General features: G+C 45.0%; 2 protein-coding genes across 3 annotated transcripts; both read left to right on the top strand.

Moving 5' to 3' along the window:
- The first annotated feature begins 8,359 nt into the window (after positions 1-8,359).
- Positions 8,360-11,663, top strand: FABP7 (fatty acid binding protein 7). Its single transcript, XM_075414121.1, has 4 exons — positions 8,360-8,522; positions 8,920-9,092; positions 9,685-9,786; positions 11,298-11,663. The coding sequence occupies exons 1-4, from the start codon at positions 8,381-8,383 to the stop codon at positions 11,346-11,348; spliced, it is 468 nt and encodes a 155-aa protein (XP_075270236.1). The 5' UTR covers positions 8,360-8,380; the 3' UTR covers positions 11,349-11,663.
- A 2,482-nt stretch (positions 11,664-14,145) lies between these two features.
- SMPDL3A (sphingomyelin phosphodiesterase acid like 3A) lies at positions 14,146-27,058 on the top strand. 2 transcript variants are annotated; one of them, XM_075414119.1, is made up of 8 exons: positions 14,146-14,378; positions 15,615-15,828; positions 17,321-17,465; positions 20,480-20,576; positions 21,886-22,064; positions 23,250-23,430; positions 25,234-25,358; positions 26,532-27,058. In XM_075414119.1, exons 1-8 carry the CDS (start codon positions 14,270-14,272, stop codon positions 26,841-26,843), a joined length of 1,362 nt encoding a protein of 453 aa, XP_075270234.1. In that variant the 5' UTR covers positions 14,146-14,269; the 3' UTR covers positions 26,844-27,058. The 2 variants fall into 2 exon arrangements, with proteins under 2 accessions (XP_075270234.1, XP_075270235.1); XM_075414120.1 differs by lacking the exon at positions 14,146-14,378 and adding an exon at positions 14,707-14,813.
- The last annotated feature ends 711 nt before the right edge of the window (positions 27,059-27,769 follow it).

The raw sequence follows: 27,769 nt of genomic DNA, 5'->3' as shown, positions 1-27,769 counted from the left end.
GCTGAGGGCGGGAGCGCGTCGCGCCGCTCTGCAGGGCCAGGCCTCTCGCTGGGAACTCACTCACGCCGCACGGGCGAAGGGATGATGCCAGCCTTGGGCACCGAGAGCAAACTAGCCAAAAGCATTTTCAGCCCATAAGCCCCATCACAGAACAGGTGTCCGAGTTGGGCTTGCAGCCTACCCGGCTTGAGGTGGCCACCCTGCGATTTGGGCCAGGGTGCCAATTCTGCCGCAGAGGGGCTGGTTTTGAACTTTTTTAGGGAGAACTCTGTTTCATCTTCCCCAACGGAAGCTGTTCTGCTCCGGAAAGTAATTAGCAATAAATGATGAGAGCTGTTATTTTATTGTTTTTGTTCACTGCCCTGTTCAGCCCAGCAGGGACCGGTTCACATCCCAAGATAGCCGGGAGCGACAGGAGGCCTGGAGGCCACTGCTCTGCCCCATCCTGTGCCATGTCCTAACGCCAAGTCTCCGGATTTTAATGCAAGACTTCTGTTTGATGGAAATGTTTTTTTCTGGCAGTTGATACAAAGCCTGGGTCCTGTGGGCTGTTCTGGATTAAACATCCATGCAGCACTCCCTGCAATGTAAAGGGCCCTGATGCGAGAGTTTAGACAATCCTTGCCAGTGCTTTATTCCTGGGACTCTGCTGTGCAGTGACTGATGCTGTAAACCCAGCGCTTGCCGTACAATGTGCAGAGAAGCCAACCTGTGAGAGACTGGTTTAACCTTTCCACATACTGCCATTTTTTCCAGATTCCTTGGGCACGTTTGTAAATGACACATCAGCGGGGTAAGTAAAAAGAAGGGGCATGTAAACCGCTGTTAGCCCCCGGCAGTGTTCCAGAAGTAGCTTTCTACAAGTTTTCTGAGGGGACAGGGGCACCTTTAGCCCGAGGGCCCCGCAGCCGCCGGGCCGGCAGGGACGCGGGCCGGCCCCGGGCAGTGCCGGCGGCAGGCGGCAGCCGAACGCGTCCCGCCCGGCGGGCGCAAGATGGCGCCCGAGCCCGCGCCAGGCGCACGGCCGGGCCTTCCCCTTCCTCACAGCCGTGCCCCCTCCCCGCCCCGCGGCTCGCCGCGCCTCGCAAGCGGCAGGCTTCGGACCCTCTCGGTGCCAGCCGAGCCGCGGAGCTGTGGTCCCCCTCAGAGGCGCCTGCCACGCAGGTCGCACCCGCATCTGACCGGCCAAACAAGCAGCTTGTTCGCATTAACCATTACTTCTTGCCCCCCGGCCTAGCCCAGGGAGCCCGGCCGTCCCCGCGGCCGTCCCCGCAGCCGCCCCGGCCTCCGCCGGCTTCCCGCAGGCAACGGGGGCTGAGCGATGGTGCCCTGCGTGCCGTGGAAGAAAAACGCCCTCGACGTGAAGAAGAAAACGGCCGTACGTGCGTTCGCGGGAGAGCTGCAGGTTTTGAACCTGGCTGTTCCTCCCGCCAAGTCTGTACCCATCTTCTGCTTGAATTGCTCAACAATGCCACCCCATTCCTTCCATCCCTCTGAATCTCTCACCCGGCTCCATTCAAAGCTCTCATCGCTTCCTTTCCTCAGTGCTCACCCCTTGGTTTGCTCACACCTCCTTACGCCCAGCACCAGCCGTTAGTACTTTAAATCCCCAATATAAGAAACTAATCTCTTTAATTGCCTCCATATTCAGTAAGTAATAATTCCATATTCCTTCCAGCAAGTACCGGGTAGAGTCCTTATATACCAGACAGGCTCATTAAAGAGCCTTGAGCCAGTCTCTGAATAGTCTTTCTCCTGAGCACTCAGAGAGGGAAAGCTTCTCTAGACAAAAACTAGCATGTGATTATGCAAATAGATATGGTGTTGCAATGTAAGAAATTGTTGCAATCAGTTTCTTTCAGACAGCCTTTGAACTCTTGACTTTTTTTTTTTTTAATGGGGCCGTTATGAGCAGACTTTTCTAGGTAAATTTATAAAGGATAAAATGAAATGCTGACATGTAAGAAGGAGTATATTTAAGGGCAGGGGAGACAAAGGACGATGAGTTGGGGTTCAAGGTGTGACAGTTGTGCCATGTGTCCTCTCCATAGCCCTGCTTTTAGCAGAACAGCTGAGCCAGCTGTGGTGCGTGCAAGCCAGCCCGCTCCTGCACCCTCCGCTGCCTCTGGACTCTGGCTGTTCTGAGTTCTAGCTGCAGAGCTGATCACCCGCTCGAGAAAGTTTCAAAGGTCTGGAGGAAGATGCTGTTAGAAGCCTTGGTTAACTATCACAAGATTAGTTAAGGATCTTGTGATACGTAGAGAGTCTGGGTTATGTTTACCACTGCCACACTGAAGGGGAAAACTTTTGAAAAGGGTACAAATGGAGATACAGAATGAAAGGAATAGTGTGTGTGTCTGTACTTCCCCACTGGCCCCTTGCTGCAGTACAGTCCAGAAAGTGAGTCCTGTGATTATCCAGGCAGGGACTACATGCTTGTTTTCCTTCCTGTGCATATCTACATCTTTTCCCATAGCAGACTCTGGATTTGGCAAGGTTGGAACCTACGCTCAGCAAGTGTGATGTGTTTGTCAGTTTCCTGGTTTAGACTTGCCCATTGTGACCATCTCATGTGATTTCTTGCATAATCCAGGATATGGAACTTCTCTGAATTACTTCCTGCATCATGCCTAATAGCTGTGGTTGTTAGCATAGTTTACAACTTGCAGGGACAAAAAGACTAGTAAGGCAGTTTGAAAGTTGGTCAAGGGGTTAAGTTTCCTCAGAGCCAATACGCGCTTCATTTTTAATGTAAATTTCTCTAGGCTTATCTTCCAGTGACCGGAGTTTTGTATACCAGACTGAAGAGACCCCTCTTACTTGTTTCCCTGGGACTGTCTCCAAACAGCCGGGATGACCGAAGTTTTCCCCGAGTTTGCCTTCGTACTAGTCCCTATTTAAAGCTGGTAATGAGCTATCTTAACCCTGCAGTGCTTGAGGTTGCTCTAGAATTTTGTGTTCCAGGAAGTTTACATATTTAGACCCATGAAAACTCAGAAACGACTCAATGCTTGGTCACAAACCAGTACTTGTAGCAGGGATATGGTTGCACCCTTGAATGGATTGTTCGGTGCGTAATTCTCTCTAGGTCACCCAGCATGAGATTTCGTGTCGAAAGCACCTCTGGCTCATCTGTGTCAGGCATTTTTTCATCGATGACAGGCCCATAAACTGACAACCTAATTAAATTACTTATCAAGACTGTGGAATTCAGACATTTCTCAGGAGTTCATTAACACTCCACTGCTAGTTTAGAACTTTGGAGGAAACGGTTTGCTCCAGGTGAGAGGTTCCGATTTAGAGGAGACAAACCCAGAGAAGTGTGGCTCCAGCTGCATCCAAGGGATCACTTCTGGCTCCAGCAGGCTGGGACTCTGTCCTGCCAGCCCGTAGCTGAGTGGAAAAGAGGAGGACCCTGGGAATACCCAAACACAGGTAGTAAATGAGCTGAGTTATTACTTTGTATCTGTTTTCCAAACTTGGTAGTTTTTTTTTTTTTTTTATTTGTAATTCAGCCAAATAAAACTGATTTTACTTTTCGGCTAAATCTCAGCTGGTATTGGGAGCGATTTCAGGATATCGCAGCAGATGGAGTGCTTCAGTACGGACAAACAGAACGAAGGTACATTGAGCTATTCCAAAAGTTTCCTAAATCCAGCCCTGCAGACTGCAAAGTTGTCTTTTGTTATGCTGCAAGAATTAAGTTTGAGACTGATTATGCTGAACTCCAGACAGTCGCACTAACTGTTAAGACAGCCTCCATGGTGTATACTAGAGCTACAGAAAGAGAATACAACATTTAGAGATCACCTGTACCTTTAGTACTGAAAAAAAATGTATTGGTGATAATAAAAAAACGTTCTCTACCTTTGTTATAATATGGAATCCTTGGACCTTAATGCAGAATGTGTTTCTGCTCCGCTAACATTCTCACTGGGCTGCTCTGAACACCAAATCTAGACACGTCTTCCAGAATCAGTTGCAACAAGTCAAATGCAAGTCATCTAATCTCCTTAAACCTATGTGCCGTTTCTCCATTTATGCACATATGCTTATTCATGTGCCTTCTAAATTTCTCTCATTGCTACCCCTGAAATAGTCAGTTGCTTACTTATAAGACTGTATTTCTTTCTTCCTCAGTGTATGACCTTACATTTCGGCATGCTGAAATTTTAACAGTCCGGAAAGCTGATTCCTTGTATTGATTTGACAATAACTAGGCAGCTATTGTAAGTGACACCCATTATCAGATATTTCTGTTACATTTTAGAGGCTTTTAAATAGTTTTTCTCCTCTTAAACACAAAAGAAAGCAAAGACAAATATTAAAATAACCAAAGGCCTAATGGTAGGAAGTTAAAATAACTGCATCTTCAATAAACAGAACTGGGAGGCAGGAAGGTGGCTGGCTCTAGCGCAGGCTAATTCTTTGAGGAGAGCCTCTGACTTGAGTCCTCTAAATGGCAGATACAGTAATATCAGACAATGGATCACAACCCCCCCAAATGCCTTTAAGAAGCAGAGAAGACCCTGGAGATATTTAGTAGCATTTGCTTCTTTCTTCAAACCATTGTAGACCAGCTGTCCTCTCAGCTTAAACCAATCCAAATAAATGTCTAATAGTTCATAATGAGGTATTAGCGAGTATTTACTTTCCAGGACTCTCCTAATCTCACGTCACACCAATTTGTAACCTAAGAGAGAGTCTACAAGAATGAAATGCATGATCACAGACCGCTTCGTTTCCGCCAATTAGCAAGAGACACCAGAACCAGACCTTAACGTGACTTGTGCCCTAATGTTAGCCTGTCCTGGCGTTCTTCTGGTTGAGCTTTTACAGGGGCAGGAAGTCCGCTGAATGTGCTCCTGAGCTCTGCCTAAGCTATGCTGTGCTCTGAGAAGAGACACGGTATAAACACATCTTCCCCACTCCTGCTTGCACTACCTTGCACCTTGCCTATCTCCTGTGCTGCAGCTCCAGCAAAGCCCTTGCCATGGCGTTCGCGCAGCACGAGACCAGGTCCGTACAGGTGCTTTGTGCCAGGGACCATTCTGTCACAGCTGGCTTGCGCAGCTGCATGCTTGGGTGTCTTCTCCATAAGGCATTTATCGCTTTTGTTCAAACTGGGATTTCTAAAGAGCTGCCCATCAATAGAGTAAACCTAGTGATTTTCTGTGACTCACCGACAGCACTGAGATAGTTTATGTTTATTAGGGGGATCAGCAAATCTCTCAGAGAGCTAGAGGACGCATGAGATTATTTTAGTTTAGAACATTCTACTGCCCAATTTGACATTAGGATTTTCTGTAGTACCAAAAATCAAATCACACTCAGCCCTGAAGCAACACCATCCCGTCTGACACAATAGCTACTAAAATCTGGTCATTTTGGTATTACACTGAGACCGAAGCTGCACACAGATTCACAGCAGGGCTTCAAACAAGGTTAAAATGTGCTGAGAATACCCTAGTCTGCTGTCCCTAAATGGAGGAAATCTCTTCTATCTTCAGCTACATGTTATTTTCAATTTCCTTAATTCAAACGTAGCCCCGCATATGTTTCAGAACTCTACGATTACCAAAATGCCTAGGTGAGTTAGGACCCTGAAGGACGTTGGCTTTCAATGGGATTCAATACCTAGAAGGCCTTCGAGTGCCTACATCTGCTTTTGTACCAGGCGGGCTAGGGCCCGGTGCCACTGCTGCCCTTTGCTGCACACATGGGTACAAGATGCTCCGCAGTTCCAGGGCCTTCGTTGCCCCGAACACAGAAGCCTGGTGGCCATCTTGTGGTGCTCCATTTTTTTGTTTTTCTGAACAAGTGGATTTTTTTTTTCAAGGACTGAATGAAATGAAGGCTGAACAGGCTGAGAGCCTCATTCTTGGAATGCCTGAGGGCATGTGGAGCAGGGATGTAACAGGGGGGAAAGGTAGCCAAAAGTACGTTTTGTGTCCTGTATTCAAAGGCTGAAGGTTAGAGCAGTCCCACATTCACCCTGGATGGCCTTTGGAAGCAAAGATTACTTATTACACAGTGATGTCTTGCCACAGCATTTTCATGTTTCAAGCAGGTCTCGCACAGAGAATGCAGATGTGCCTACTTACACTGCTGGGGTGGTGTAAAGACCTTAGTGTAAAAAAAAATGAGTCCCTGTGTGTTCAGAGAGGAATCTCCAGAGACATCTTTGGTCACACAGGCTTCTTACAAGGGAGTATGCAGTCTGTTCAAAGCTTCAAACTCTGCTGACAGCATAAAAGAAACTCCAAGCTGGTCTCTTGTGCAGCAACCTAAAATGCACACCAGGTCGGTGTATTTCACACTGCTATCTCCGTTCCAGCAGCAGCAAAGCATTTATATAGATCAAGGTGACTTGTACGAGCTGTTGACATTAACACAACCCTCACATAAGGATCCACAAGCAAATACAGGGTATGAGATGCCATGGAAAACATTTTTGGCTGTGGCTTCTCACCCCACAAGGTGTCAATAATGTAACATTTCCTACTGTTGATTTATCCTGCTCCCAAATCATCACTAACACAGACAGGTGGGATCTCACCATCATAAAACCTGGTGTGATGACTTTGGCAATCTATCCAAGCAGCAGAAAGAACGTCAACATTTTAAGCAGATCCTGCTTTACATCCAAAGCGTGGTGCAACGTGTTAAAGAATATATTTTTCTTAAGACTAGGTACTTGTCTTAGCTAAGTATGTTGAGAAATCCTGGTAGAACTGAGCCTTCAGCGTAGGTATGATTGCTTAAATGATGAAGGCTCTTGCAGTGGCTACCTCCCAAGGGCTAGGTCACAGTGCTGCATGGAGGAAGATGCAAGGCAGAAGTGTCCTCAAAGAGTCCAGCTACCAGCAGTGCTACTGAATTGCTTGCAGGAGTTTTATATCACACCACGTCCATGAGGCTGGTGCTACACAGCAAGCCTCGGTGAGTGCAGAGCACAAGGAGCTCTCCCCGGGCTCTGTGCACGCATCTGCACCGGAAGGATCAGCAAAGGCTTCAGGGCTTCCACAAACAGAATCTATATGAGCAGATAACTCCCCTCTTGTCATTGCTGGGAAAGGAGACACTGTCAGTTCATGAAGATATTGGTAAAATCATTTAAGATTTAATACGATGCATCTCAGATGAAGTAGGTGAGTAGCAAGGCCAGTTTGCATGTACTTGCCTGCCAGCTGCCTGGGTGCCGGCCACGAAGCTCTGTGAGACCATGGCTGCAGAGTCTGGCTGCGGGTGGCAAACACTGCTGAATACCTGACTGCATGGAGGAAGCACAACTCCCAGACTGGACGGGAGTCACAGATGATGCCCAGGCACAGCACCAACCCCGTGTGCCCCACGCCACGACAATCGCAATGGACACCCCTCATTCATTATGGAGGGTTTGGCTGGCTCCACACGTGAGGCTAGTGGACATCTGTATGAGACACGCCGGTAAGGCTGGTGTTCTGTGCAGACTTTGGGGACACAGCATTTTTCGACAAGGGACTTGTTTCCTTCCGGCCCCATGAACAACGACTGGTGGTCCGTTGTTTCAAGTGATGCTCTTACTCTCCCCGGCTTTCTGGCTGCTAGCTGAGAAGTCTCCGGAGTGCAGGTCAGAAGAGGGGGTCAGACATAAACTGAGCAGCTGCAGGAGGGCACTTTGCGTCGCTCTCTGTACTTCAAAGGAAGCGGAGGGAAGGATTAAGAGGAATAGGTGCACTAGTTCCCACCCTTAGGTTATCAAGGCTAATGAAAATTGTGTTGTGTGGTAAAAGGAATTGGGATTCTATCCCTGGGGTTAATGCAGAAAACGGTTAATTCTTTCCCAGGACAAGTGAAAAAGTGGCAAATTAAATTAAAAAACCATCAGAAGCATCACTTGCCCTACACCCAAAGGATATGCCATACTAGAAGAGCCTGAAAGAAATGCAAATGACAGTCAAAAACTAATCTATGATTACTAGGGAACTATTCATAATTATTTGTATTTCCTATGGCTGGACCATGTAGAAAATCGCTGAGGTTTTGTTCCTAAACCACTGAAAGTCTCTTTCACTTAGTCCCCAAGTTTTGTCACAAGAGCAAGGTTCACGGCTCTGGAAGCCACCCAGCCCGACGCCGTGGGTCCCGCGGGGACAGGCTGCTTGCTGCGGAACGCTCGGGCCTGGAGACCCCCACAGGAGGGCTTTCAGCGGTGCTGTCACGCACCGCCCTGCCGCCCCCCACTCGCCCCGCCCCGGGGCTGCCCTCTCCCTCCCCCGCTCCGCGTCCCCGCCGGGGGGGGGAGCCCGGGCCCCTTCCCGGCGGCGGGCGGGGAGGCGGCGGGGGCGGACCGCGGCTGCCCCCCGCCTCCCGGCCCCCCGCTGGGCGCCGGCTTTAAATGCGGGGCGGCGCGGCGGCAGCGGCGCTCCCCGTCTACCACCGCCACCGGCCCCCGCAGCCGGCCGCCATGGTCGAGGCTTTCTGCGGCACCTGGAAGCTGGTGGACAGCCACAACTTCGACGAGTACATGAAGGCGCTGGGTAGGTGCGGCCCCCCCCCCCCCCCCCCGCCGCGCCAGGGGTGTCGGTGAGGCGTTCGGGCAGGCTCTACCAACAGGGTTGACTCCGGTGCGGGGCGTTCAGCGGGGAGGGGGGGGTGCCGGCTCCGGTGCCGCCGGGTCGGGGGAGGCGCGGGACAGGCGGCCGGGACAGAGACCGGCGAAGGAGAAGCCGTTCCGCCCGGGCGAGCAGGGCCTGGGGCGCGGCGGGCTGCTGCGGGCTCCGTGTGCGGGGCCGCGGGGCCGCGGGTTCCCCGGGCCCGAGGGCAGCGGCGGAGCGGAGCGCGGCGTGTCACCGCCATGGCGTGAGGCCGCGGGGCGGGGAGGAGACCGCCATACCCCAGCGTCTGATGGGTTTCTCTTTCCCCGTGGCGGTCTAGGAGTGGGATTTGCAACGCGGCAGGTGGGGAACGTGACCAAGCCCACGGTGATCATCGGCAGCGAGGGGGACAAAGTGGTGATCAAGACTCAGAGCACTTTCAAAAACACAGAAATCAGCTTTAAACTCGGAGAGGAATTTGATGAAACTACGCCCGACGACAGGAACTGCAAAGTAAGTGAACTCTCGGGCTGCTGTGCCTGCTTTTTCCTCTTCTTCCTCCCCGCCCCTGCTGTATCTCTGGTAGGGTCAAAGGAAAAAATGGTAACTTTTGCCAGTTGTAGCCCTGTGAAGGGCAGGGAAGAAAAGACAAGATGGCATCTTCCCTACCCGCTTACGCCATGTCTTGTCCGAAGCAAGGTGTTACATGGCCAGCCCCTGTCTGCCTTCCAGCATGGAAGAACTGCATCAGCTGCCCGCTTCTCGTTCAGCCCGAGTATCATTTGGGGTAACGAAATGGGGAAATGGCTTCTTCCCTGCATCTTTGGGGGCTTAACGTAAACATTATCCCAAAGCACATCCAAAACTGTGGCTCTCATGAGGCTGGAACTCAAAGGAAACAACTTTTTTCATCCTTTGACCCAAACAAGAATTGTACGGGGTTCCTGCTTGAAACGGGCTTGGCTTTAAAATGGCTGGGACTACTTTACCATTCTACATCCACATCCCTCTTTTGAAGAGAATTCACTAGAATAGTGGATGCTGAATGTGTGAGCAGAATCCCAAATACTCCGAGTGAATGTCTTTGTTTCATGCTATCTCGCAGTCAGTTGTGAGCCTGGATGGAGACAAGCTGGTGCATGTACAGAAGTGGGATGGCAAAGAGACAAACTTCGTGAGAGAAATAAAGGATGGCAAAATGGTAATGGTAAGTATAAAGCTCGCTGAGCATTCACATACACCGCTAACGCTCCTCACGTACATTTATCTCAAGCTTCACGAACAGATAGTGTTACTTACATACAAACCCTTGAACTAATTGGTGGGGAAAGCTAGCAGGGATTTTTCAAATATTTATTTTGTTTTCTTTGAGTCTTGTTTTATTGACAACTAAAAAATTGCTAGTGGTTTTAGGCAGGCCAGCCTGTGGATTTCCAGAGCATATATGTTCTTTCTAGAGTTCGTGTAAATGCCCAAGCAAAAAAACAAAGTCCCGGTGAGCTGGAAAAGATACAACGTCTTTGATTATATAGGCAATAATCTGTTGCCAGTACTAATGCAGATTTCTTCAAAAACTTTTTTTATATATGCACGTGTAAATAATATTTAATTGCACAGAACAAGTATTTCCTTAGGAAAATAAAATTACAATATTGCAGGAGGTAACAGCATTTTCATATTTAATAATAAAGAGTTTATTCCTCCTATCTTGTTAAAAACTACAATAAACAGCAATTGTGTGAAGAGAAGTCTTGTTTTAAATTCACGTTCTTTTCCTGACTTTTCAGCAACAGGCGTATGGGGTGAATAAATGATGTAAGTTGCTATATATAATGTTCAGGGTGGCACTTCTCATGCTTATTTTTGGCACAGAGATGCAACTTTCAGAAATAAAACCTCTTCAGCTATGCTAATCTATGTGACTTGGCTGTTGGAGAGAACCAGTTAACTTGTTTTCCAAATACTTCAGAGACTATCTGTATGGATAGAGACTTCCAAATGATTAAAACCTTAAAGCATACAGACAGTGCAATACAGTGTGACAAGCGATTCAAGGGAAAATACGTGCTTTGTTTTTGGAAACAGCTACACGCATATACAGAAAAGCTTTTCCTTTGGAATTTGAACATGGTGAGATGCCCTGTTCCACTTGAGGAAACGCCTCCAAAACTGGCACACTGTAGTTGGTGTTCTGAACCACTGCAGCAGCTAAAATAATTGGTAGCTCTAGCTACATAAGTGCACAGAATGCATTTATTTTAATCCAAGGTTCTCCTTAAGTATGTGCCTATGCATAATACTACAGAATGTGGGTAAAGAGGACTTGGGTTTTTAGATTGCACATCTTGTAGTGTGGTCAGCTTTGTGAAAGTAAGTGTTAAATCTGTATTAAAACAATGCTGTATTTAAGAAATTACATTAATGAAAATTAGAAAAATTAAACAGCTCTAGCCTCACTGTAGTTGCCTTGTAAATGTACACATTATGTGCTTCTTGGGTTTGAAAGTAGAAAGGAGAAAGTTACGTTTATTATGGGAACTATAACTCAGGTTTTGCCTCTTGTTCATTTAAAATATCAATAATCTAGACCAGTTTGTTTTTCTATAAATTACATAATGTAAACCAACCTTGCTCTAGCACGGGCTTCTTAATATGTGTTAAGTCATTACAGAAAATGGTCCAGCATCTAACGTGTCTGTCTCTTCCTTGGACTTGCAGACTCTCACCTTTGGTGATGTGGTTGCTGTTCGCCACTATGAGAAAGCGTAGAGTTTACCTGACCTCTGTCCAGATGTGACTTCTGCTGGATGGATTAATGTACCGTCCATAACTGAACGTAGCTAAAATGCACATTTCTGGCATGAAAGGTTAATAAAGAGTTTTTGGGGGTGTGTTTAAAAAAAAAACAAACAACAAAACCAACACCTTTATGCCATCAAATTGGCAAGCTTGTGCTGTATAGTGAAACAGGTTAAACTCGGCATTAAATTTCTGAAACACTTGCCTCTTTTTTTACACTAAATGGAACATATTTGAATTGTTTTGGAATGCAGATCAAACAAATTAAAAAGTTTTTTAAACCTGTGTTCCTTTTGCATTTAATAAGCTAAAACTCCCTCCAGAACACTGGATTATTTGGAAGTTCATTTTTCTGAGTTAACAGAAAAGCATGTGGTACACAATGCTGCAGCAGCCTCTCTACGTGATGTAGACTACATGGGAAATGAAAAATTGCCTTCACTCTACTTCAGTGGCTTATCTTTGCTGGAGAAATCTAAAGCCCCTGTCTTCATATATGTAGGCAGAGAAGTGAGAGGCTTAGGCTGGTTTCAGCTCCGCTCTTCATTGGGAACTTGCTTTCCAGTGCATGTTAAGGCCAATGTCTATTGGCAGCCTTTGGTGTCGGGAGGGGGGGGGGGGGGGGAATCCTGTAGTTTCAGTTTTAATAGTTATGAGAGTTTTTCACTTATTTTGGTGGGTTTTTCTGCTAATATGCAAAAGATTGAATTAAATCAAAGTGCAGATTGAAGTGTTTCACAGGGTGGGAGGAAAGGACTGACTTGATAAAGGGCAGGGTGGGGGGAACCTGAAGTACAAAGCTCCACAGGCGTGGGGGAAAACAGTACAGGACAGACTTCCTGAGATTCCCCTCCTGGAGCTGTAGTTTCATAGCTCGTATGTACAGGAGATAACAATTTGCACTGTAAGCAATTTAAAATAAAATGCTGCTTAAAAGAGATAAATGAAAACCTTATTCCTGAAGAGTATTTCCCTAAAAGATTAGGGTGGGAAAAACTGCCTTACACTTCAGACTGTTAGGAAAATTGAAACAGGTTGCTGCAGGCAGCATGGAGGAGATGATTGTTTGGAGCACCCATGTTTTATGACACACTGACTCGGTGGACCACATCATGGAGGTGTAGCTGCCTACAACCCTTCAGCCATCCAAGTCTGTTTTCTCTCCTGGGGAACACTAAGAGTCCTTAATTATGAACCATTATAAGTATTGTTTTATTTGGTGGATATTGATCGATTTCAAAATCTAGACGCTAACTTTCTTCAGAGAAAGGAAAAATAGAACTTGTTCCAGTGGTATCAAGAGCTGCAGTCTCTGCTTTGGGCTGCTTCAGCTGCTATAGTGCGAGTCAGGTTTAAACATAATCTGCCCTTCGGTGTTACTTGCTCATTTAATCCTCAGCTTCAGTACCGAATACAGCTTTCTTCTGCCCCGCATCCGTTGCTGCCCCTTTGCCCACGGGTGCACTCGCCACACGACTGGCCCTCCAGCCACCCCTTCTCAGAAAGGTGGCGGCAGCTGCTTCTTCGTCGCAGGGGAAAACACTTGGGTCTCCAGTGCTGGCACTCATCTTTGTGACAAGTGATTTGTAGGGTCGTGAATTAAAAGAACAAGGTTTTTATTGAATACAAGGAAAGGAATGCAGAGATAGATTGTTAAGACTTGGTTTACAAATAAACACTGAACAGTAAAGATTTTACATTACAGTCACTTTTAAACAAAGGTTACTCTTCCCTACATGCGTATGTTCTATAAGGCACATGAAACCATCACAAAGCTTAGTGGTGAAGTCTTTTGTTCTGCTAAAGAGGAACAGTTTAATGTCAGATTAAATAAGGGAGAGAAACACTGGGAAGCGGTACCTGCAAAGTGCCTGTGGCACTGCTCAGGGGAGTGGAAAGGTGAGGGAATACCGACACACAGGACTTCCAGCTGCCGGCGAGACGGCTTCGCAAGGCCTGGGGATGCGGATCTGAATAGACCAGCGCAGCGGAACGTTTGGAGGCAGCTACGGGACCCGCGACATCGCTGTTCTGGTCTGCTCCTGGAACTGACACCGGGTACTCTTCCTCACCAGAAACTACTCTGACTTTGGCAACGAGCAGCAGATCCGCTGCCGTAAAGCCTTGGCCATGGAGGCTCCCATTTACAACACACTTCAGCACTTTCCTTAAGCTGTACTAGAGGCATACTCCACGGCGTATTTCACCAGCTTTTTCGATTTTTAAATCGTGTTAAGTGACCAGGATCCATTTTTACGTGTATACTGTAAGAAACCTTCCTTCCAAAAGATGCGGGAATCTCCCGTCGGGCATCGCAGCGCGGCTGCTCGGGGTAGGGTGAGGCCGTGCCGCAGGGCTGCCGGCCCGGCCCAGGGGACGCGGCCCGGGGCTCACGGCCCAGCCCCCCCGCTCGGCAGCACCGGCGGGGCCGCGGCAGGCTCTGGGAGGGGGCAAGGACTTCCAGCCGCAGGTCTGAGCCGCTTCCGAGAGCCGTAACCCCTCGCCGGGAGCCCGGGGCTCGGCGGGCAACGCCGGCCGGGCGGGGAGGGGGCTGCCGCCCTGCCGCCCTACCTTCCTTCGAGGCCCCCTCAGACCTGCCCGCGGCCGGGCTGGCTCCTGCGAGGTCCTCGGCGTCTCGGTGCTGACCTCCTCAGGCAGCACCTCCCGAAGGTCACCCCAGCCCCGGGCAGCGAGCGGGGGACCCCGGCCCGGGGCGGCTTTCGTCCCCCGTCCGTGCGGGCGGGGCGCGGCGGCGGCTTCCGGCAGCCCCGGTGAGGCAACGAAGGGCCCGGGCTCGCCCAAGCCGCCCCGGGCTCGCCCCTTCCCTCCGCGCCGGGGCGGTCACATGAGCAGCAGCCGTCGGCGGGCAGGGCGCTCCCGGCACGGCCGACATGGAGCGGCGGGGGGGACGCGCCGGCCGCTTGGCCCTGGGCCTGGCACTGCTCTGCTCCGCGCTGGAGGCGGCGCCGGCCCGCGGCCCGCGGCCCCGCTCCGCTGTGGGTGAGTCCGCCGGGGGGGCGTGAGGGGCAGCGCGGCCCCGGCGGAGGGAGGCCCGGCCGGGGGGCGCCGCCCGCCCCTCCGCACTCCCGGCCAGGCCGGCGTATGCGCTTCGGTCTTGCGCCTTCGGTCCCTCCCCTTCTGCGGGCTGCTGCGGGGCCGCTGCCTGTCCCGGCTGGCTCAGCCCACGCACCGCCAGCAGACACGCGTGGTCAGCCCGGCGCGGCCTCCGCGGGTTGGCGTTCCCGGTGACCGCCCGGGCCTCGGACCCAGCCCGCAGCGGCGTCCGGGCATTTGGCCGTCTCCCCTGAGCGGGACTCAGTCGTTCCACGGATGTCGGAGCTTGCTGCTGGTCTTCGCTTCCCGAAACAGAACTCGACAGCGTCCAGCCGTGTGGTGCCTGCACTGCCAGAGAGCGAGCCTGTGGCCTTGGGAAAGGTCGATTTCTGTCTGTCCCGGTTTCACAACCACTACCCCAGATATGTGTGTGCCTTTCCCAAGCGCTTTGAAACGGGGAGAAAGAAGTTACTCATACTTCACGTGAAACTTGAAGGCTGGTAGTCTCGCACAGGCTTAATTCATCTTGTTCACCATCTTCCTATACTTCTTGGCCACTTTTTTCTGTGCAGTGCAAAGCAACAGTGGCAGAGAACCTGTCAGCCTGGAAAGCAGTGAGTAGGCCAGGCTGACACACCTCTCTCTGGTGAAAAGCCCAGGCTCTGCTGCCCTGCCTGCTGGGGAGAAGAGGAGCTTGGAAATTTTTGCATGCATGCTGTTTCTTGCGTTTCTTCCTAGGCTGTGATCTTTTACAGGAGCTTCCAGCCAGGGAAGGTTGGGAAAAATAATTAAAATTCAACTCCCTCTCTTTTCAGGTGGAGTGGAGAAGTCCTCCTGTCGTCTCTTCTGCTCTCCAGTTTCCAGATTGCTATTAATGAAAAGGAGCTGATTTTCCACTCCCTGCCAACCTCCTTTCATTTTCTGCTGAGTAGCTTAAACCTGTGCCTCTGCTTCTGTTTTCAGTTTTTCTGAGCAGACTATGTGAAGGACTCTTGTCAGGAATGCAGAACTCGCCCACACTTATCAGACAGGCTAATCGACAATTTGTTAAATTTATTCTCCTCTTCAAGACTTGAAAGAGGAATAGCAATAGACAAACTGGAGCAAACTTGGGGTTACCCATGTATATCCATTTCAAATGCAAATAATGCATTTTCTTTAATCTTTGTTTTCTGAAAACAGGGCAGTTCTGGCATGTATCTGACCTACATTTAGATCCGACTTACCACATTACCCCTGATCGCACCAAAGTTTGTGCTTCTTCCAAAGGAGCCAATGCCTCTAACCCAGGCCCTTTTGGAGACTTTTTATGCGATTCTCCATATCAACTGATTTTGTCAGCATTTGCATTCATGAAGGATTCAGAACAGCAGGTTTCATTCATGATTTGGACAGGGTAAGTGTTCAGGTCACTCTGCGGTTAAAGCTTTTAACAGCTGGATAACCATGTAGTGCAGTAATTCACAAGTTTATGTTTGCACCAACAGATGTGAGTTCAGTATCTCACAAATGCCACTTCCTTTAGTTGTTCAAATGGCGAGTTGGTGGAAGACTGAGAATATAAGGCCTCAGGAGCAGATTTTGATCTCTGTAATCATTTCTGGATATTGTTGGACCGTGCATTGGGACATTTACCACATGACTGTATTAGTGGAAGTTGATAGAAATGGTGCAGGGAGGGGTGGGAAGTGGAAAGAGCAAAAAAATGTCAGAGGAATAATGGACTGGAATGAATTACTATGGGAGGTATTGGATTTTGTAGGTCTTAAGGTCATTAAGTGGAAAGTGCATCTGTTTTTAGAAGATAACGCTTTTTATTTAGTTCTGTAAGAGGTAACTAGAATCAAGCAATATGTATGTATTTTTTTTTTAAGTGTAGAAAGTTACCATTCAGGTTCAGTGCCTGTATGAATTCTAGATCAGGGGCTGGCAGGGGAAGGATAGCAGTGTCGTAGATGCTGTCTCGCTCCATTACTATCACTCATAGCTGCATGTGCGTATAAAGAAAGTGTGGTTTCACAGTCCTTCATTGGAGTATTTTGGATGTGTGCAGTCCCCTCTTAAGTAAAACGTTTACTTCTTCTGTGCTGATGTTCCTTATTAGAAAAAGGGCATAATAATACCCTCTCTCTCACACAGACGTTATCTCTGAGGCTTTGTGCGCCTTAGCAGTGGGAGTGGGGAAGGAAGTGTGAAAGGGAGGCAGATGAGTAGCTCAATGGTACCATGCCCTTGGTACCGTTACTTTCTAGGTATTCATAAAAGATAGCATGAATTTACCCTTCTGCCATAGCAAAATTCTGCGTTCTACAATCACATAATGTTTTGTGCTATACATCAATGGATAATTTATCAGAGAGATTAGTGAGTGTTTGTGAGAACTAGTTTGTTTATCAGTGACGGGGTCTTTTTTCCTGGAAAGGTCATATATGTTACGTCACTTAATTTTGCTGGGGGAAATATTTATATATCACTTGTCTTTACATACTATGAATATGTAAAGACGAATGATCAATTTATGTCACTTACTGTACTTAATTTTCAACAGGATGTTGTTAAAAGGAGAACAATAGACTTATAAGGTTGTGCAGATGACAGAAGATATATAACCCAAACTGCACAGTAGCTCAAAATGATGGAGTTGATTTAATTTAATTTCTAAGAAACCTTAGTTATGATAAAAGTGAATCATAGGATAAACATTAGTCTACCCGTGTGTTTTTTTTTTAAAAAAGCTTTTGCAGAGAGTCTTTCAGGCAATTCTGTGATTTTAATTAAAGAGTCTATAGTAGTTTTACATGCTACAGCGTCGATCTGTTTGCAGAATTTTTTGCCTTTCCTTATGGGGCTGATAAACCTTTGTTGATAAAGCCTTTTCCTTTTTGCAGAGATAGCCCTCCTCACGTTCCTGTAAAAGAACTCTCCACAAAGTTGGTCATTAGCATCATTGGCAATATGAGTTCTACAATTCGTGATTTCTTTCCGGACCTTCAGGTTTTCCCGGCCTTGGGCAATCACGACTACTGGCCACAGGTAAAACAAGTTAGGAATTTGTTTCTGTGTCATATTGAGCATGATCCTAACCCCTCAGAAAGAAGGTGTGAAAAATATGAAAAATAATAAGAAAAACTTGTGTAACTAATTATTCTGGAAACAGTATTCTACAGTTCTCCAGTTAGCATTTAAAATTATAAATAGTTCCAGTCGAGAACAGAAAGTACATCTCTGTGTGTGCGTGAAGTTACCTAAGGAAACATTGATGCCAGGTGAAATCTGTACATTGCCTGAGGTCGTGCAAATTTACTGCTAATCGTTCCTCATGGCTTAGAACCACCAGGTCTCATCGTAGTTAATACACGCTTCTTTTTGTCTTGTGAAGTCATGCGTGTGTATACGATAACTTAATCTAACGGAAATGACGTCCTTAATGGATCTGGGAGACCATGGAGAGATTCAAGGCTTACTGAAAGGCCTACTGGAAATCTGCCTGCTGACATCACTGGGTTTTTTTAATCAGACTAATGGCAGAATTTTTGTAGTGTTCCCATAGTTTTGCCAATATTATTAAAAATATGTCTTTTTTTTCTTTCTTTATTGGACACTGAGAAATATTTGCGTTGATGACTTACTGGATATGTGTGCCATTGCAGCTGAGGACAGTGCTTTTTTACTTTCAGTGTTCTGTTGAATATTGTTCTTGGCATAGCTCAAAAGTAAACAGTTGCTTCATGTGTCTTTTAAAGCATGTTGCGGGTTGATCTGGCAGCACGCAGAACTGAGAAGCAAATTCTGTCATTGGAGCTGAGGGGATCGGAAGGGGCATGGAGCAGGTCAGCTGAAATGTTTTGTTTGAAATCCCTAATGGGAGTTCAGTAACAGCCCTTCACACCCCAAAGGAGTTTTATTCCAGCTTTCTGTGTTATTGATTAGGCTGATCAGGGTGTATCTTGGTGTAGTAGGTGATTGTGTCCTTGCCTGTATCATTGCTGGAGTTAGTGATTCCCAAACCAGGGAGTAACAGAGGTGCTTAGAGAGGGGAAAGGGAAATGTGAGGGGCAAAATAAGAGCTAAACATGTCTTGGAAATGCGAGTGGACAAACCAAGCTGGGACTTCAGTCTCTTGTGTTCTTACTCTGGTAGCATAGCTTCAGCTTGTCATATGCACTGACAGGCAGCCAGGTTGGTTGACCAGAGACCACTGGTAAAGTAATTTGAGAAATAACACCTTAACTGAAGTCTCACTCAGTGATTTGTTTTCATTTTGTTTTGTTTTTTAAAAAGTTGTAACAGAGAATAGTTGTCATTCAGCAGTCTCCTCTGATACAGAAGGAAAAACCTGTATACAGTAACCTTGTAGACAAAGAATGTAGTGACTTTTCCAATGAATAAAGAGTTTTGTTTGTGAAATTAAATCTGAAGATAGAAGAAAGATGGTCAGGAGGGGCAGATGGGCAGCAAATACTGTTTTGAAGCAGGCTGGTGATTGGAGTGACTGTTGTAGCTCCCTCTGCACAAAACTGTACAGGAGTGTTTCTGTGATGCTTTGCTTTGGGACGGCAAGCTTCACCAGTGCGCAGAGCTGACATACTTTTCTGTTACTGTTTGAAAAAGACCGTGGGATCAGAAATTCCCCACTCCGGGGTCATTTCAGGTTGTTGGATTTTTTTGTTGTTGTTGTTGTGACACTTCTGTTTTTCATGTGGACTTGCTTGGCAAACGTCCCATAGACTGGAAGCCATACACTGTAGGCTGTTCCAGAGCAAGTGTGAAAGCCGCGCGCTCACCATGCATAGAAGAATTTTATTGCTTGCTATTGTGTTTTGACCTGTCCGTCTTAACAATTTAACAGTCTTGGGTGATTTCTCTTGCAAAGCCTATTCAAAATACTACTCGGGTTAATCAACCATTGGGGTACCTTTCAGATCGTGTATTGTGACCTTGGTCTTTCTGCACAGTCTTACTTGTTTCACATGCTTGCCCCTGCTTAAAACAAATTCCCGAACTGCTGTCTAATCCGCAAGTTCACAGAGCACTGACTTGTCTGGGTCCAAACCACCTTGAGTCCGTTACATGGCCTCTTATCTGAGATCAGGTTTTGCTCTGTCTGTTAGTGACTGTTAGCTCTGGCTGATCTGGTACTGCTCAAAGCTTTCTTAATAACTCGTATCTGTGCGCTGTGAACAACAAATGTCTGAACAGTCTTCTGATTGCACTGCTCCTAGACAGAGACTTAGTGCCTAAGCCTTTAATAACGTAGGTTCAGTTTCAAAGATCCTAGAAAGGTCAAATTTTATGTTTAAGAAAACATGCACTGTAAGACTGTTCCTATTTTTCGACCTCTGTTCTTTAGTTTTAGCACCAAGAATCCAAGCAGATATTTTAGGAGAGGCAAGGACAGCCTGGGGTCTTGCTGTCAGGGTTAGATGCGAGCATGGCTCTTATCAGGCTGTGGTGCTTGGGCATTGCTTGGCTCAGACTGAGGAGTCCTAATTAGAGCCAGTGGGAGAAAACACTGGCAAAACTTTTCTTTCTGTTGTAAGTGCTTTGTTACTAGAACTACAGGATATCATGGAAGTATTTGTGAATTTCACCAGAGTGTTTCTGAGGGCCTTGGTGGAGTTTTGCAGAGCTGCTGTGAACCCCAAATTGCTTGAAAAATTCACCTCCTATAGAAGAAGCTTATGTTCAAGCTTTTCCTCCAGGAGACTTTACTTTTAGACTTTGAGTCTTCAGTTTATGTGTTTATTAATTTTGCAGAGTATATGGTTTTCCACTCTGCTGTGCTCCTAAGGCCTGAAATATTTCTGGCATTAGTTTATCAATGCGTTAACAAGGCCACGCAGTCAATTCTGATGAAGTTCAGGCATTTGTTCCTGATCAGCAGTACTGGATGTTCAGGTTTTTTTTCCTTTCTTGAATTCCTCTTGGTAATGACTGGATACACTTAAGTGTTACATGAGAGGGCAGGTGGGATAATTTAGTAGTTTTTTTTAGTTTGGTCTGTGTATCTGAATGCTAAGGCTTAGGCAGGTTCTGCTCTCTCACAGGATCAGCTTCCTGTAACTACCAGTGAAGTTTACAATGCTGTAGCAGATTTCTGGAAACCTTGGCTAACTGATGAAGCAATCAATACCTTCAGAAAAGGTAAAATACGACAGTAATGCATTGTAAAGCTAGGGCTTAGAGAACTAATGTTTCTATAGACTTGTCTTGTTTGTTTAGCTAAGTCTCATAGGGTGAATCAGCACAATGGATTATGTGTAATACTTCTCCTGGAAGAAGTTACTTGTCTTTTTGAATAGCAATGCTTATCTTCAAGGTACATTTATTCTCTTCTGATGCAATAATTATTGCTTCTTGTAACACGTACAGTCTTACTGGCTTTGTAGCAATGCATGTGAATCATAATACTTTTTAGATTAAGATGCATGATAGATGAGAAGATTTAAATATGGTTGTAAAAAAAACTGATTAAATGTTGTTTCTGTTTTGATACTATATGTATTTCAGAGCATATTGAATAGGCACATATTTGTGGAAGTTATGATAGCGTGTAGTCTTGGTGATTGTACTATTAATTGCATCATATTTGTGTTGAACTTACTAAACTGGGAGAATACTGGTATCCTAACTACTGTTTTTCTTTTTAGCAAAGGACTGACAAGTTCAACTCAATTTCCAAAAACGTTAGGGATTTGGCAGTTTAATTGGTGTTTTTGTGTCCTGAATGAGCAGGAACTCTGGATAAGAGTGGAAGTAGAAACTCTGACAGGAAAAATGAAACTCAAAGAGGCAGACATTAAGCTAAGCTATATTGTTACAGCTCTGTTGTCATGGCTCCACTGAAGTCCATGAACTATGAAACTGCACCCATTGAAGAAGCTCTGCATGCCATGGAGGGTTTTAGGAGCTTGGACTGAAAAACATCATCTTTGTTTTTCATCATATTCCAGTCTGAAGTTAAATGACTTTCAAAGTACAAGGTTACTCAACTCAGTTATTTCTGGAGGAACCTCTATGTTTGCAGTATTTCAAGAAGTGCGGACTTTTTAATAGTTACTGCATCTCTCAGTGTGGAAGAAATGTTACGGGGCACTTTGTGTATGTCACTTGGATAATTGCATCTGAAAACTGTCAAATAAACAGAAAGGCAATTACAGGCAAGAATTCGTAAAAAATTCAGTGTCAACTTCTGCTACTAAAATGTTGCTGAAAACAGATTCTTAAGATGTTCTGTTGTGATAAGGTGATGCATGGTGCAGCCTGCTGTAGGTGACCCTGCTTCGGCAGGAGGGTGGACTAGATGACCCACAGAGGTCCCTTCCAACCCCTACTATTCTGTGATTCTGTGATTCTGAGTAAGGCTGGGTATTTTGTCAGTGCTGTACTTTCATTCTAAAGTCGTGCTTTGAAGCCTTTCATTTTTCAGATGACATTGGTGTTATTTTCACAGGTGGCTTCTACACACAGCTGTTTGAATCCAGTGATAGCTCTCAACCACTCAGGATAATCAGTCTGAACACAAATTTATATTACAGCCCCAACAGTGTAACTGTGAATATCACTGACCCAGCCAACCAGTTTGTCTGGCTGGAGGGAATACTAGAAACCTCTTCACAAAAGGAGGAAAAGGTAGGGGCTGCGAACAGAACACATCAACATTATTGTTTAAACTTTGTAAAGAAAGAAAAAAAAAGTAAAAAGTAGAGACAATGAAAATATAAACATGATTCTAGAAGAATATTGATACTGCCAAAGATACTGCAAAATTTTGTGGTTTTTTAATAATTCTTCCTTGAATATGCACATTATACTACAACAATTAATAAAATAGTTGAATGCAGTTTCTCAAATTATACAGTGAAACACCTTTTCTTTCCTACTGTGTAAAATACTGTAGAAGCCAGGATGAGAATACTTAATACTTTCACTTTTGTTTCTGACTTGTTTTACTTATAGCCTTTAATTTTAAAATGTGCACCCTTGACCTGAGATAAAAGCTAGCATATTTCATTTACATTTTTACATAATTAAAAGTATCAAAAATAGAAATCAGAAAAGAGTTTGTCAACCACAAAACTTAGCCAAGTTGCAGCAATTTCTATGATTTGAGTGTTATAATAAATTGTCTAATAATACTTAAGTTGTGCAGTGAGGTTGTAAATGGTTGACTCACGTTTGATTGATTAGTGCAGGGACTGGATCAGCATGTGACCAGAAGAAGTATTTAGTTTGAAACATGTTTACATTTTGCTACAGTGTTGTAATTTAAAAAATATTATGTTACAGTTGGGAGAAAGGAGAGTTTTCCCTTCTTCATAAAACCCTGCAGCATATTAGTTGGTATGTGCGGTTGGAACCAAGTCTGGACCTCAGAAAGAGGGGTTTAAACCAGTTCTTTCATGTTTCTGGTGACTCTCTGACCATACGGACTCTGTAATAGTCTAACATCAGTTTTCCTTACTACCCCCTTGAGATGCCAAATCACAAGTCTTGCCCTGGTAACTTATTTTTTCATTTGAAATAATTGATCAAATTTTCCATTGGCCTAAAGTCACATATAGATTTATTGGAACTTTTTTCCCCGGGATATACCGAATTCACTAAAAAAATCCCCAACTATTTATTTTTTCTCACTATGAATTTAAATATTGTTACTCTTTGTATTTTGTATAATGTAACTGTCATGATTTATAGGTTTCAGAATGCCATTTCTAAGCATTGCTATTAAATTGTCGTAATCATTTCCAAGTTACAGCTAAAAGCATAAGTTTCAAATGAAGGTGCTAATTGTGCTTTCTGTATCTAATTCCTTAGGTATATATAATAGGACATGTACCAGTAGGATACTTGCCGTATGCAAGGAATACTACAGCTATCAGAGAGTATTACAATGAGAGACTGGTAAAGATTTTTCGCAAATACAGTAGTGTTATTGCAGGGCAGTTTTTTGGACATACACATAGAGATAGTATCATGGTCCTCCTGGATGAAGAAGGTAATGATGCTTGTTGAATCCATCATCTTTTTCTTCTTGATTAGAAACAAATTAGTACTTTCTTGTATGTTCTTACTAGTCAGCCTCTGTTACAAAATAATTGAAAAAGGAAATTGGGAAATATTGCTATTTATCTACAAGAATTGAAGCCTCACACGCTCTGATTTTTTTTCTAAAGAGAACCTTGCAAGGCAGACTGTCTTTTTTTGTTGAAGTCAGAAGAGACTTACCAGACTTCCTATTTTTTTTTTTTAATGAGTGCTTATGCCTAGACAAGAATTTCTAGTCTTTCCTCTCTACTCTCTCAGTGACACGGGCAAATTATACTGGCCAGTTGCTATTGTGTAATGTGTCAAAGAGAATGTTCTCAAGCCAACTAGACATGCTCTATGTTCTTGTGTTTCCTGCATCATTACTGTGCCTCTCTGCTGAGTTCCCTGCTGCTTCAAAGTTAATTAAGATAAGGGTAAGCAGGAGGCAGGGGAAAGAAAGTCTCTGCCTGTTGCATCTCTGAGATCAGCTAATTTTCCTTCAAGAAAAGCACCCGGGTTTGAAAAGTTTGTTCATTGCTTTGAAATCCTTTAGTTTTAAGCATGGGCATGGCCGTGTGGAGCAATGTAACGTAAGATTTCTAAGAAGTAACTGATTAAATATTTGTGTCTGTACCATAAAACAGTGAGAGGTCCGTTGCTTTGGTGTATGTAAAATAGCCAAATATCAATTGGCTTTTTATCTATGTTTTATATGAACTCAGAAAAGCAATGCCCAGGATGCTGACTGGGGTAACAGTATTCTAAATCATTTACCTTTTTACATGGCATTATCATGGAATTAATCTCCAGTAAAAAGGAATCCAGCCCTAGTGAAAGAACTGGCTTTTTTTTTTTTTTTTTTTTAAATGGTATTCAAGGCAGTCTTATACCTACATATTTTTGTACCTTGTCCCTTTTGTGCATGAAATCATCACCTCTACTGCAGTTTTCACTGAGGACAGACTGATCTTGGTGCCTTGTCATTACAGTTTGCATGTGCAAGTAACTGCTTCCAAATTATTTTAATAATTTTGCGTCTTTTGACAATATTTAAATAGTGAAATGTAGCTGAATACAGTTTGTGTTTATCTGTTTATGTACTGATTTCCAAGCTTTCAAAGCTTCTGCTCTTACGTGGAGACTGGCCTTGTGATTTCACTGCTGTAAAGTTGTCAGAGAAAGGAATAGTTTGGGCTTCTTTTATGTTCTGCAGAGAAGCTCTCAGTATACTTACCTGCATATTGTAATTAAAACCCGTGTATATCCTCATGTTTCAGTTGCTGTAAAGATTGGTGTTCACATACTGGGTGCTGGGCTAGTCTAGATGAGTGAAGTCAGTGTTAGGTGGTGATACCCTGGTGTTTCTAACAACATCATAAATACATAAAGCAAAAAATACATACATGTAAAATGTAGCATGGAGACAGCAACTAAAAGCTTTGAATATTTCTTCAGTAGAAACATGCAAAATACAGAGACCTTACAAAGGGGCAAGACCAGGTAGTTGAATTGGTGGGAAGCCTTTAGTATAGACAAACTTAACTGGTACACACTGGAATGTGTACCACGGTATTTTACACAGGTTTTGGTCTGTCCAGTGGAAGTATATAGAAGGAGGTCACAGTGATACAGTTAATCCAGGGGCAAAAAACCGCTAATATAGCTAAGCCAGTCACTTTGGTTCTTGCTGTGTTGGTTCCCCGCGAAAACATTTATTTGAGAAAGAAATGATTGAAAGGAAACCGTTCCCTCACCTTCCTTCTCCCTCCAGAAAAGCCAGTAAATTCCTTGTTTGTGGCACCTGCTGTAACCCCAGTGAAGAATGTATGGCAAATGGAGTCCAATAACCCTGGTGTCAGATTGTATCAATATGATCTTCTTGATTATAGCTTGCTGGTAAGTAAAAATTTTAAAGCATTGTTCAAGACTTTAAATATAGTGTCGTTAAAAATTACAGCGAGGTGTCAGCCTTTGTAGTATTATGGCTATTGGTGGAACTTTGGTGCTTACCCTTATTTTTCTTCGTGGGCAAAGGAAAGGAAATCTGAGAGTGATCTTGCTCAGTCTTTCTGTGCCTCAGGACTACCCAGTACTTCCTGTTCTCTATGGAATATTCTTACGCTGTAGAGTCAGAGACCGTCAGAAATTTGCTGGGCAGAATCCTGAAACTATTTGCAGGGAGCTCTGCAACCGTGAAGAAGATTCACCTAAATCCTTGTCTTGTTTACATACCAATGTTTTTTGCTGGTGAAAGCCTGAGCTTTGGGATGCAGTCCATGAAATGCTTCTAAAGGGTGTAGAAGAGCAGATGAAGAAAAGCACTTTTAACCATGTGATATCTTTCATAATCTTGCACCTTCCTATATAGAGTTTATACCTTTTATAGGAAATTATAGATAAATTTAGAAGGAAAAAAGTAGAATACTTCTGTTCTTTAGTCTTATGTGATTTTTGGAGATAAAGTGAATCCTGTATAATTATTTGTCTTTAAATGACTCGGATATTCTCTCTGTCATTTAGGGTAAAATCTTGACCTGGTGAAGTTCCGTGACAGCGCATCCTGCAGCTTTACTGGGACTGGGGTTTCTCTGTGGAGACCTATGCTAATACAGACTGCTCCTTTCTTGTGCAGATTTCACTCCTGCATCTTCTTCTCTCCCTTTCCCTTAAATTCTCCCTCGGCTGTTCTTTTTCTGTCCGTTCTGCCCCTCAAGCAATGCCTGCAGAAAAGATGGTTCTCGCCATTTTGCCCCACTCCTAAAGCAGATGTGAGGACAGTGGAGTTTGGTTTACGGTTTGGCCGGGAAAGACCTCTAACGCTGCCACTGCTGCCTTTTGTGGCTCCTCTTCCTTCGCCTCCCCATCCCCCCGCCATTACCGCACTGCGAGTCCCAGCTTTGGGTGTAAGCCCAGCTCTTGGGGTGGGACGTGACCTTCTGTTCACTTGTGAATAATGAGGAGCGACAGCTTCCTAATCAATATATCACTCCACAGACTTAATGAACCAGGGAAGAAAGCAATACAGCCGTGCCTATTTTTTCATTCTTTTTTTTTTTTTTTCAACTGTAGGATCTTTGGCAGTTTTACTTGGACCTCAGAGACGCCAACAAGAACAATGAATCAAACTGGAAATTAGAATACATCCTGACTAAAGCTTACGGCATTGAAGACTTGAAGCCAGAAAGCCTATATGAAATGGCCAAGCAGTTCTCTGTGCCACACAGCGCACTGTTTGAGCAGTATTACAGTAATTTCATTGTGAGTTATGACAAAACCATTGTCTGTGAAGAGGGGTGCAAGACCTGCCAAATATGTGCAATCCAATATTTGGATTACTCCTCATACACAGATTGCATCAATCGGGAAGCAGTGTGGAGATGAAGTCTCCGTGCAATTTGTGCTGATACTGACTTTAGCCTGTGATTTAAAGAACCTGCTCATCCTTTCGCTCAAGCACTGGCATGCTGACAAGGAGCCTGTGGCACTTCTCTGAGTTTCAGGGGAGCAATAAATCTCCCTAGATCTTTCTTCCTATAAACATCTTTTCCTTCCACATCTAAATAAAAGTTTATTGGCTATGTAATAGTAGCCAGATACGTTGCTGTTGTTTCAAGTGTCCTGTGCCCTCTGTAACAGGCATCCCAGTATGTGGGAGGAGGAGTTACTCAGTTCTTTGGAAATCCAAGTCTCTTTTCTCAGGGTGTGTAAACGTAGGCAATACCATTTCAGGCATGGGATTTGTATGGGGGCAGGTTTCAACCATCTGCTGTCACAATTTGCAATCTGAAATCTGCAAAACCCTCATTTGCTGAGACTAGAGTGCAGTTATGTTGTTGATGTGATGCCAGTATTAGCTATCTCCCTGTGCCAAGTTTCCTTTTCCTTCTTAACCCCTTGAAACCACCTCTGTCCAGGGGCATATTCTAATTACAGCATGGAAGTGACTTAGTGGAACACAAACCTCCATCCTGTAAATACTTAATGCATTTTTTCAGAATGTGTGTGTTTGCCCAGCACAAAGTGTTTTCTTTTTTCTTATGACAGAGCTATCTACATTAGTACTGCTATCAAGTAGTCTCCTGGTATGAAATTTTGCAGCAGATCATAAATCAGGTTTAAATTGATCAACATCACTAATTAGCCATAGCATATACATTCTCTGTGCAGCACAGATAAACATGCACTTGTGGTGTTTCTCAGGTTTCTTTTTTCATAGTGCAGTCTAGTACTTAATGTGAAGGTTATCACATGTATGAATTTACAATTGCACAGAACACTTCTTCCTCCTCTTGTGATTAAATATGTGC

This window comes from Opisthocomus hoazin, chromosome 2 (genome assembly GCF_030867145.1).
Source record: "Opisthocomus hoazin isolate bOpiHoa1 chromosome 2, bOpiHoa1.hap1, whole genome shotgun sequence".
Classification (NCBI taxonomy): domain Eukaryota; kingdom Metazoa; phylum Chordata; class Aves; order Opisthocomiformes; family Opisthocomidae; genus Opisthocomus; species Opisthocomus hoazin.
The sequence above is the reverse complement of the archived record's forward strand: the minus strand, read 5'-3'. Positions and strand labels throughout refer to the sequence as shown.

Excerpts from the sequence above, each read along its gene's own strand:
- FABP7 (XM_075414121.1), top strand. The coding sequence starts at position 8,381 with ATGCGGGGCGGCGCGGCGGCAGCGGCGCTCCCCGTCTACCACCGCCAC. Across the intron at positions 8,523-8,919 it reads CGAGTACATGAAGGCGCTGG|GAGTGGGATTTGCAACGCGG; the intron begins GTAGGTGCGGCC and ends GTGGCGGTCTAG. Across the intron at positions 9,787-11,297 it reads AGGATGGCAAAATGGTAATG|ACTCTCACCTTTGGTGATGT; the intron begins GTAAGTATAAAG and ends TTGGACTTGCAG.
- SMPDL3A (XM_075414119.1), top strand. The coding sequence starts at position 14,270 with ATGGAGCGGCGGGGGGGACGCGCCGGCCGCTTGGCCCTGGGCCTGGCA. Across the intron at positions 23,431-25,233 it reads GGTCCTCCTGGATGAAGAAG|AAAAGCCAGTAAATTCCTTG; the intron begins GTAATGATGCTT and ends TTCTCCCTCCAG. Across the intron at positions 25,359-26,531 it reads TTCTTGATTATAGCTTGCTG|GATCTTTGGCAGTTTTACTT; the intron begins GTAAGTAAAAAT and ends TTTCAACTGTAG.